This window comes from Eptatretus burgeri, chromosome 8 (genome assembly GCF_056783735.1).
Source record: "Eptatretus burgeri isolate ZD-2024b chromosome 8, Ebu_testis_v1, whole genome shotgun sequence".
Classification (NCBI taxonomy): Eukaryota; Metazoa; Chordata; class Myxini; order Myxiniformes; family Myxinidae; genus Eptatretus; species Eptatretus burgeri.
In genome coordinates this window covers 78,139,259-78,151,453 of record NC_140968.1, presented here as the reverse complement: position 1 = coordinate 78,151,453, position 12,195 = coordinate 78,139,259, and the positions used below count along the sequence as shown (strand labels likewise).

General features: G+C 42.9%; 1 protein-coding gene across 1 annotated transcript; it reads right to left on the bottom strand.

Annotated features, from left to right (window-relative positions):
* Positions 1-214: 214 nt before the first annotated feature.
* On the bottom strand, positions 215-5,030 carry LOC147022113 (uncharacterized). Its single transcript, XM_085892693.1, has 2 exons — positions 3,417-5,030; positions 215-3,061 (listed from the first exon to the last, which is right to left on the bottom strand). The coding sequence occupies exons 1-2, from the start codon at positions 4,891-4,893 to the stop codon at positions 2,790-2,792; spliced, it is 1,749 nt and encodes a 582-aa protein (XP_085748819.1). The 5' UTR covers positions 4,894-5,030; the 3' UTR covers positions 215-2,789.
* Positions 5,031-12,195: the final 7,165 nt, after the last annotated feature.

Genomic DNA, 12,195 nt, shown 5'->3' with positions numbered 1-12,195 from the left:
ATATATATATATATATAAATATATATATATATATATAAATATATATAAATATATATGTATATATATATATATATATATATATATATAGTATATGTATATATATATGCATATATGAATATGTATTCATATTGTTGCGGATTCGCGCCCGCCGGCGTGCTGACGGCCACGTAACTCGAATCGCGGCACGTCGCCCACCGGACGGACAATCCAGTCGTGACCCTCTCGGACTAACGCCGGGAACCAGTCACGGGTGGACCTTTCGGTCTCACCGCGATCGAGCCAATCAGCCCCCGTGTGGGATAGGGTTGCTCGCCAAATTCGACCTACCTAAGTACCCACGCGGAGGGTAGACCGGGCGATCGCACCTCGCCGCAGGTCGACTTCGGACACGGGCCACTTAAGCGACCCGTTCCGTACTATCGGGATAACCGAGCGGTGTTAGCGTCGACCTCGACGGTTCGATTAATTATCGGGCGTATTCAGCCCACTACCAACCCTTTACGTGAAGCAAGATGAGGATTCAATGAAGGAAATGACGAAGCGAAGCGGGAAACAGTTCAACACAAAGCACATTTATTCGCGACGAACGGAAAGCACACATATTCAATTCCACCAAAAGCACACAGAAAAGAAAAACACAATGCAATTTACACAAAAAGCAAATGCGACAATGCAGATCTAATACCGATTACACGAGCACACGGCAACACTTATACAATTTTACTTCACAAACGGCGCCGACAACACATACCCAAAACCAAGGAAAGAATACCCTCAAGGATGAGGCGGGCCTGAGGCCGAGACCGGGTCGGGCCTACCCGTCTGGTGATGAGACGCGGAGCGGCGATGGTGCCTCAACTCCGCGGGCCTCGCGGACAGTGTCTGGTAGGGGGTGGGAAAGGGGCCCCCTTGGTCGCAGTATCTCAGCGCGGGGGGAAACAGGAGGGGGTTGCTGATGCTCGGGGTATAGAGGATTCCTATTCTGCCTCGAGTCCCGCGATGAGCGTCTCCACCTCGGCCAGGTCGCGCTGTCGGCCTCCCTGGGGTGCAGCTCCCTGCACGACGCGAGCACCCCCTCGTCTGCCCTCGCCGCCTCTCCACAGCTCCGTCCCCTCTGCTCCGACTCCAACGCACATGACGACCAGCTCCTTCTTGCCAACTCCACCGCCCGCGAAGTCTTAACTCTCTGTTCCCTCTCGACTCTACTACTCCCTGGACTGACGAACACGGTCGCTTATATCAGCCCCGTGGCTTCGCCCTCTCATCTTTGACCCCCTCCCTTCGACCTTTCACCTCGCTCCCCATTGGCCCGAGAAAAAGTGGGCGTGAATGCATTTTGATCCATAAATTTGCATATATCGATCGCCCTCCAACGCCCTGGGGGCGGGGCCAATTCGCCCCTCGCTCACCGATTGGACGGCAAAAAGTGGGCGTGTGTCGTTTTTGATCCGTTTTTGAAGCACAAAATCCGTGATTTTGTACACGCTGTTCGGCGCGCGCCCTGCACGAGTCCAACACCGGTACCCACAAGTGGCGCAAGAACGGTGGCGATGCGACGGTTGCGAGGTGTGACGTGAAGGTCGTGGCGGTTGTGGTGAAGCGGCGTTGTGGTTGGTGGTTGATGTTGTGACTGGTGGTGGTAACAATGGCGGTTGGTCCAAATTAAAGATAGTAAAAGAAAAACGGCTATCCTGAAGAGTCGCAGCACGCATAAATGACATGTATTCCCACTAGACAACGGGTTTGGGCCTAACTACACATGTACTTACCGAGATACCTCACCTGAGGGACCTGAATGGTGGTTTGCGAATTTGGTAACCACAACAATATATTAATATGTATATGTGTCAGGGTTTATTCTAACGTGCAGTTGTACCCCTTTTGTGCAGTTGTAAATTCAAAATCTCCAGTTGTAAATCCAGATTTGTGCAGTTGTCAATTTGTTCTTCATTTGAATTTGCATGGCTAGGGTGTCATAAACTAGGAAGGAACCACAATAGACGTCACTGATAGTCTGAAAGCTGACCAAAACTTATTTTTTTATTAACCTTACAATATAATGCAATCATACATATTACATAAATCATAATATATGACATAGACTACCACATTTCACATTACAAATTATATCTTAAACAGTGAGGATTATCAAACGTATTTACAGTAGATGTGAAACCACAAGTGGTTGCTCATAGTCACACAAAGAACAAAATCATAAACCTGAGCCTGAGGTTGACTATGACTAACATTAGAACAAAGTTTCAGGTAAGTCCAACTCACTAGCTGTCTTTGGCATGAGTAAGATTAAACAAAATCTGTAGAACTTAACGAAAATGAACATTTGAACCTGTCCAAGTAAGCAAAACTGTAAGAAGTTAGAATTTCTTGACCTTCTTCTTAGGTGGTACCTCCAATTCGTCAGGCTCGTCATCCTCTACTTTGTGTTCTGCTTCTGTGAAAACTCCCTTGAAGTGGACTTGAAACTTTGCTTTGTCATGGCTTTTGTTTCTGCGTGCCTTTGATGACAGCCAAATCATAACTGCCTCCCTTGGATCAAATGCTTCTAATGGTGGCATGTTGTAATGTATGTACAAATACAGATTTTCCATCTCCACTGACATTCTTGATCTTTCACATGTTTTCAGAGCATTTCTGCTACTTATAAGACGCTCAACATCTGCTGAATGAGGCTTGGCAGCCACAACTCTGCTTAATGCCTTCACCAGATTTAGAAACAGTTCTTTAAACACCAGATACTTGACCAGCTTGTTGAGAGTTAAGTCTTTTCCTTATCCAGAAGACACAAGATCTTGGTATTTCATACCGAGTTTCTCAAGGTCCAAATCTGGACATATCAGCTGATGAACATCCTTGATGTCAGCATCTTGTAGCTTCAAGAAGGGCACCAGTACCTCCATCATGTGCTTGTCAATGTCACTGTCAAACCGCTGTACCAGGAACTCTGACAGGGATTGCACAAGCTCGTTTTGTATGGCTGAATTGTCCCTTTTGCCACTAACAAAGAGGTAGTGGTCTTTGCTTCGGCATCCTCTTTCCTCACCTGTAAACACATAATCACATATATATTTAGATTAGATTGGTTGGAATCGTTCATCTCCCATTAAAATTAAAAATTGATTGGAATCTGAGATATTACATTCCATTAGAAAGTGAGTTTCATCTTCAACTTTCCCGCTATTGTACAGAGCGCATTTTCTATCACACAGTGCAGTTTTTGGTTTATTAAAACGGCCGGTTTCCAGAGCAAGCGGAAAACATCCTGATCGGAATTTAAAAAGAATACGTCGGTGGTCATAGAGTTAGAATGGTTTAAAATTTGACGAATTGTTTTTGTTCATAGTTACGAAAAAACTTTTAAAGACGAAAAAATGTTGATTGTTAAGAAAAAGGCTCACCAAGTGTGATATTCTTCAGTCTGTAGGTGGCATGCCCCTCTTCCTCTGTGGACTCCAGTTGTGTCTGCGAAGTGGCAACCCAGCCACCCAGCAGTGGAGTTTCCTTGAGCTTCGCCAGATTTGATGTCACAAGAGATGTTTCAATATCCAAGTTAAGCAGGGTCACACTGTCCAACTGAATCTTCTTCTGGAATTGTGAAAACACAGCAAGTACATCGGCAACAAATGCTATTAGCTCAAGCACAGATTTGGTGGTCAATAGCGTCAGGAAACCATTAGCTGCTTTGTCTTCCGATTCCCGGAAGTATAGAACCAGAACATGCCATGAAGTCAAGATTGCATTGACAAGAGATAATGTGTACCTATGAACTGCACACCAAATCTTCATCTTTGGAACCTCTGACTCAATTCTGTCAAATGCTGCCCAAATCCCATTCTTGTCACCAGTGTTCACACTTGCTCCATCTGTCACGATGGAAGACATATTGGAGAAGATCTTTTGGGTTGCTTCTTTGGCAACAGTGTTATTGCAAGCCTGTTCCACCACATTGAACACACCATGAGCTCCCCTAGTCTCAGGTTCATGAGCACCAAGGAAAATGGTATCTTCATCCCCACTCACGGTTATCAGCTTAGCCAACACATAAATCTTGTCTACCTGGGTTCTGTCCATGGAGCCGTCACACCTGAGTGAAATGGCAATGGAATTGTGAATCTTTTGGGATAGTGATTGTCTATCTGACTCTGCAATGCACTTGAGCAACTCGAGGTGGCTCGCCGGGGTCACATACTGGAGGTCCTTGTCAAGCTTTACTTCCTGGGAGGGATCATTGAAGCTGAAGCGGTGTGACTTTCTGTAAGTCACTACTCTCATGGGGAAGGAATTTGCAGGTAAAGACAGCTTCTTGCCATCTCTGTACACCAGAATTAGTAGACTGCCAATTTTGTTTGCAAGGTCTTCATTTGCTGTTGATATTAATTTATCCAAATGAGAGACTTGCGCAACTTCCATCCTGGAAAGTGAATCTAGTTTTTGTTTTTTCATGACTTGTCTGTGCGTTTCAGATTTAACATGAACATCTGTGACAGCTTTTCGGTACACAGTTCCTCTGGGTAGGGTGATAGGAGGTAATTTCCCCTTTGGCGCATACCTTTTCACAACATGAGACTCCTTCATACAAGGATCACAGTAAACTAAGTGTCTCCCATGTCTGTGAAGGTGGACAAAACATCCTTGATCACTGTTGGTAGTAGATGGATTTGAGTTATCTGCTGGAGGGTCATTTGTGTTTTCACTACCTTCAGAAGTACTTCTTTCCAATTCGTATTCTCTCGATTCATCTTCTACACTTTCTGTATCTGCCTCAGACTGTTTGTCTTCATCTGCAGCTGTTGATGTACCTGGCATGGTATCATCATCCTCACCAGGTTTGGATGCTACACCACCAGCTGGACTAAACCATTTCCTCATATCCATTCTGACCGATGACCATGCCTGTCAAAAAAGAATTATATAAATTACCTCACATATACTAAAAACAGTATCTATTTGTTTATTTATTAACTTACTTATTTATTTAGTTTTCAGTCTATTTGTATATATGTATATATATATATATATATATATATATATATATATATATATATATATATATATATATATATATATATATATATATACATATATATACATATATAGTCTGAAAAGAGACGTTACAATAGGTATGGGTGACTGGTATATTTTGGTTTGCGGATATGTATCACGTGACGATGATTCATACCAAGAGTTACAGTAGCCTACTCTTAAATTTGTGTGTAATTAATTAGATATCGTTTTCTTGCAAAATAGCCATATATGGCAGATTGACAGATGAAACTGGTCAAGACACCCCTCAGAATGCACCACAGAGCATCTAGAAATCAAAAATTTTCTTGGGGAGACCCCCCCAGAGCCACCTGGCGGGAGGGATACCCCTCCCACACCCTCCCGCGCTCCGTGCGCCTTGCCCCTCCGGGCCTCGGCGCTGCTACGTGCCACGACGGCACAGCCGTCGTGCTCGGCTGCTTCGCAGCCTCCATTTTTTCCCGCCCCTGCCTCGCATCAGAGTTTGTGCAGTTGTAAATTTTCCTTAGAATAAACCCTGGAGGAGGTTAGGACCCCCACGGGGTACTTCGGGCTGTACCCTGCCCATAAGTTGTACTCATCATGGTTTCCTTTTGAGCCGATGTTTTTATGGCGGGATGCCCTTCCTGACGCCAACCCTTTTACTCGCCTCTTACGACACGCAGGGATATGGTGTATCTATTCTAACCTGGGCACACACCGGGGAAACTCAATGAAAGCTCAATGAAGCTCGTTAATTTTGACACGTTCCTAAATTTTTTGTTCACTCAATATAATTCTCCAAACAGTAGAAAAGATAAGTTTAATGCTTTGGAAATTTTACATTTTCTTGTGTATGTGTGGAGAAGGAGGGAACATAGACTTGCTTGCTTAAAGTAAATAGGTATATTGGTTTTGTTAAAAGAATAGCCTGGTGTTGGCGCAGTGGTTAGGGCAGCGGCTTGGGATCCAAAAGGTCCTGAGTTCAAGCCCCGTTGGGCCACTGAATTAATACACCAGGGGGTTGACTCAGCCTGTCATCCTTCTGAGGTCGGTGAAATGAGTACCAGTGTACTGGGCCGGTGTCTACCCCGGTTAAAATAGGTGTACCTTATCCCTGTGTTGTAAGAGGCGACCAGGGTTGCGTCAGGAAGGGCATTTGGCGTAAAACATGTGCCAAATCACTATGCGGATCATGCGGATGATCCGCTGTGGCGACCACGAATGGGAGCAGCCGAAAGAAGAAGAGGAGGAGTTTTGTTAAAAGACTCGTTATTTCTTTAAATTACCAGATTTCACTCCAGATTTCGACACTTATTTCTGTTTAGTCCAGACGATATCCGATCCTCAAAACCGAAATAATATTTCGATGATATACATTAATTATTCTCTGAGGGTAGATCATGGAAAATCGTATCATACAATGCATGCAATCCCTCCAAGCTACTAATTTGAAAACTATAGTACTTCCAAAAGCGATGTAGTCAGCGATTCATAGCTATGATGAACAGGCATTCATTCGATAATATGAGTGAGACAAGTGAAAAAGAAAAATTTCTCGTTAAGAAATCGTTGCAGCCTGTTCCAAGTCAAGGCACTGTTGAGCAGGCCAAAAAACATGGCGGCTTCAGACCCCAGCAACGTTACCTCGGATACGCCTTAAGACCCCCAGAGCGAGGAGTGACCAAGGATACGCCTGACAGAGGATATAATTGAATAAGGCCGATAATCATCTTCAAAATGGGTATTTAATTAAACCAAACACCTAATTTTCACTCTTGCACTTCCTTGGAGTTTCCTAATTATGCAAGCAAAGTTTCAGGCTGTTAGGTTTCATCATGGTTTTGGAGTTATGGAGGAGAAACATTGACACAGTAACACACACACACACACATATCTATATATATGTGTATATATATATATATATATATATATATATATATATATATATATATATATATATATATATAAATGTATATTGTATAAGATTGGGGCGGTTGGGGTTACACATTTTTAAAGAAGAAGGCACTTCCAAACAAAAGTAAAAGACGAGATCGACTCCACTAATTTGAGCAAAAAGCCCCGAGACTGGGTCTGGTCTCGCTTTTTGCTCAAATTAATGGAGTTGATCTAGTCTTTTACTTTTGTTTGGAAGCACCTCCTTCTTCTTTAAAAACAAACAAACAAACCAAATAAAAACATATCTATATATATATATATATATATATATATATATATATATATATATATATATATATATATATATATATATAAATATATATATATATATATATGTATGTATATTATACATATACATTATATATATATATATATATATATATATATATATATATATATTTTAATGTATACATCTATATATATTATATTAGATATACATATGTAGATACATACAGTATATATATATATATATATATATATATATATATATATATATATATATATATATGTGTATATATATATATTTCATATCAATATATATTATTGCGAATTTGGAAATCGATCACACTCAATATTCAGGTCCTTTAGCTCAGTTATCTCGGTAAGTACGTGTTCTATAGATAGCTCGCCTTTCATTGTTAAATGGGTAAATCTATGTAAATGCGCTGTGATTCATTTTAATAGTTAGGGTTCAATCAGAACGACCCTCCCCCGCAAAGAAGAGGAAGAACCCTCCCGTACCGTGATTAAACAGGGTAAACAGAAATGATGGTTGGGGCGGGGCGGCTGAAAGCGAGGTAAACAGCTCCCATCCACGGTTGCGGGGGGGGGGGGGCGCACGAGGGCGAATGAGTCACGCCGGAAGCGAGGCGGGGCTGAGAGGGATAAGAGGGGGACCCTCTGCTTCGCTCAGCTTGGTTCTGGCTAGTCTTGGGTTAGTCTTCGGTGAGCCTTCGGGGTTCATCGGGCTTGTGTTCTGGTGGCTTTTGTTCTGCTTGGTGGAGTTGGTTGCTCTGCTTCGTGGCCTCATCTTGGTTCAGTTGGTTCTTCTTGGTGCGTGGAGCTCTTCGCGGTCTCTGCTTGGTTCCTGGTTTGGTGCGACTTCTTGGCCTCATCTTGGTCGGTGGTTCTTCGGGGAAGCGACGCATCGGGTCGGGAAGGATCGGCGCCTCGTCTCACCAGCATGTGGTCCGGAGCGCGAGGGGATCCGCAGGAGATCAGAGAGGATCACGGCTCACGGTGATTGGATCCAGCTCGCCCACATTGGTGCCCGGTCCGAACAGCTTGAAGACCACATGAGGTGGAAAGGTCTGAGGCAGACCCTGGGCTTCAGCTCATCTGTCCCTCCGAGCTGAAGTCCACATTAAAGGCATCAGCCACCATTTCTGGGGTGTGTGTATGTGTGCGTATGTGTGTCCGTGGGCCCGTCTAACAAGTAGAAAACTGTTAAGTGCTTTGTTCACTGTATATACTTGCATTTATCGTATTCGGTACAGTTCTGCTCTTTTGTGTTCCCGAGCTCCCCATTATTACTGTATAAATAAACCCCAATTGTTAAATGTATCAGCTCGTTCTGTGTTTCTTTCATTGGCTCGACATGACGCGTGTTTGAGGATTAGTGTTCGTAACTTGTTCATTTGGTCCGGCCCGACTTTGGTAGTTCTGCTCGGTTACGCCGGATCCGAGTCGGTGATAGCGACTCGATTCGGACAAAGTTGGCCAAGGGTGAACTTCTCCGGTAGTCGGACCATGTGGGTACTTAGGTAAATTGAAAAGTTCGCAATCGACCCTACCCCACGTGGTCTATCCATTGGCGAACTTCGGTCCAGTCAGGACCCGTCCACTCTGGACTTATTCGGGGCGACGATCTTTACATTCCTGGCGATCGGTCGAGCCGGCTCGCAGCTCCATCTTGCTGTCGTGCTCCCGGCCGATGTCTCGGCCCCGCAACAATATACAGTATATTTTTTATTTTATGTCTACATATATGAGGTCCATCTAAAAAGTAATGGGACTCACTTCACAGAAATTTTATTCCAAAAAATATGTTGAAATCACAGCTTGTCCCCTTTAAAATAGTTTCCCTCCAGTCTCACACACTTGTCCATCCTCTTCTTCCATGCTTCGATGCACCCCCGGCAGGCTTCTTCTGGAATCATCTGGAGCTCCATCATCATAGCCCTTTTGATAGCCTCCACAACAGGAAATCGTGTCCCATTGGTCACCCCTTGAGCTTGGGGAAAAGGAAAAAAAATCACAAAGGGCCAAGTCTGGTGAATAAAGAGGTTGCTCCAGAGTTGGCATGTTCCTCACCGCCAGAAACTGTTGGATGCTCAGGGCACTGTGAGCATGGGTGTTGTCATGGTGGAGCACGCAGGTGTTGTTCTCCACAGATACCTCCTCTTGTCCCTGACTGATCTCATGAAGCGCCGGAGGATCTCCTTGTACACGTATTGATTCACTGTTTGACCCTGTGGTAGAAACTCAAAGTGGACGATGCCCTTGATGTCAAAAAATGCGATGAGCATCACCTTGACCTTCGACTTCGACATCCTTGCTTTCTTTGGTCTTGGTGATGCCGGACTTTTCCACTGACGACTCTGCCGTTTGGTCTTCGAATCGTCTTCGAATATCCACGATTCGTCGCCAGTATTGACTCTCCCGACCAGGTCTGGATCATCCTCGAGGCGCTCGATAATGTCTTGACAGACAGTGACTCTGCTGTTTCTGGTCCTCGGACAACAGCTTGGAGACCATCTTTGTGCACACCTTGTGCATTTCGAGATTTTCAGTGATGATGCTCCAGACAGTGTCCTTGTTGATGGAAAGTTCCTCACCAATCATCCGCACCATGAGTCGACGATCTGCGCGCACCATCTGCTTTACATGCTCAATGTTGTCAGCCGTTCTGCTCGTTGAAGGTATTCCAGACCATGGACTATCTTAAACCTCCTCCTGTCGTTCTTTGAACCTCTTGTGACATTCAAATGCACGTGTACGTGACATCGTTTCTTCCCCGTAGACTTGCTGCAGCATTGCGAAGGATGCGGAAGGTGTGTTTGCCAAGCTTGGCAAGAAACTTCAGATTAGCTCCCTACTCAAAACTCATAGTGCGATGACTCAGACTCGACAACGTGTAAAGCACGACCTGTAAAAAAAATCACACAATGAGCGCAGTCAACCATCACCAATAATATATATATATATATATATATATATATATATATATATATATATATATATATATATATATATATATATATATATATATATATATATATATATATATATATATATATATATTGCTGGAATGTTGCAAAAGACTGTGATGCAACCTGTTCATTCAAGTTGTGTAAGTGGAGCACACAGCAGGCTCAGTCCCGTTACTTTTTAGACGAACCTCGTGTGTATATATATATATATATATATATATATATATATATATATATATATATATATATATATATATGTATATATATATATATATATATATATATATATATATATATATATATATACATATATATATATATATATATCCTACCAAGGTATATATATCCTACCTACTGTGCTTTGCATGGGAGGGGACCTGCTATTAAAAAAAAAGTTTGTACCAATAAATTCCACATTCCTGTGACACCTTCATTCTAACGTTAGGCATGGACAGCCGTTTCATGAAGGACTTGGGGGAAAAAAAAAAAACTTACTGCAGCTGACCCCAACAGAAGTATGGTGGTGAATATTTAAATGGTATCAATGGTGAAACTGCAAATGCCGAATGCATGAATGACACAGGTGGAAACCCTCACATCATTTCCTAATTCTGCTTTTTAACTCTATCTCTATATTTTAATTCCAATCACAAATTAATGCGATACCATTAATGTACCAAAATACAATATTACATACTCTCGTAAAGTGGACGAACATAGATGCCACTCTCATGTGACACCCAATACAGTCAAATCTGCCGGCGAGAAAGGACAGATACAAAACGCTTCGTTCGGATCTAAAATTAAAATCAGAGTTTTATTGAGAAATTTATGAAACCTCCCATCCACCATTGAATGCATAAAAGCGGGGTCATGCAGGTGGAAATTCAAAATCATAATTGTATCGAGATGTTTTCAAAACAGCAAATGTTTCTGCCGATGTAACCTGGTGTTGGCTTCGCGGTTGGGGTGGTGGCCTCGGGTCCTGAGTTCGAGTCCCGTTGGCTCCTTAATTAACACCAGGGGGTTGACTCAGCCTGTCATCCTTCTGAGGTTGGCGAAATGAGTACCAGTGTAACAGCCAAAAAAAAAAAAGGCTGCACACAAAGGGAAGGGGTATTGACGGATTTATTAGAAATCTGGTATTCGTGTGGTTGCAGGTATGATGGGCCGAATGGCCTCCACCTGTGCAAAATTTACTTGTAATTCCTTGTAATTCCTTGAACCGGTAATTGTGTTTACCTCTGAATTGGGAGCAGTTTTGTATGGATCAAAAGTAAAAATCATAATTGTATGGAGGTATTTATGAAACCTTCCACCCACCTTCGGACATCCACTCTGACCCCAAAACGTTCTACAGAAGGTTTGGCGGGGTTAGCCCCAAAACTCAGGGAGTAGTTCGGGGACAGACAGACAGACAGACAGACACTCCTGCTTTATACTCTAGATATGTAGATGTACACACACAATCAAATACAGATACACATGGAAAAGTTCTGATTGTGGAAAGAAATATTCAATCCAATTCAAATTTTCTTTCAAACATCAATGAAAGAATCCTCCATACACAGGTTGTACTTTGCAGTCATCACTAGACCAAGGCAAGATCGTATACCCAGCATGTATAAGGGTATCAAATTGAAAAAAACACTTTCACCCTAGTCAACGTTTGAAGAAGGGAATGATATCATTGCATACTTCCATCGGCCGATTGTGTTACTACGGCCTGTAAAACATTTAGTGAAGTCCAACGATGGCAAATTATTGGAACGAACAATGCTGGAATTTCCTGCAGTAAATTGGATGGCAACTTGGTTTCCATCGGACAGTTATCAACAGAATGGTCTGCAAACATCGACAAACCAATGATGTTAAAGACAGGCTTGCATCTGGACTCCCCAGGGTGACTTCTAACAAAGCAAATGCAGCTCTGATAAGGCTCGTCAGACATATTCCTTTCACCACAGTGTTGTGGTTTGAATAGAATCTCCCTCAAAGGTTATCC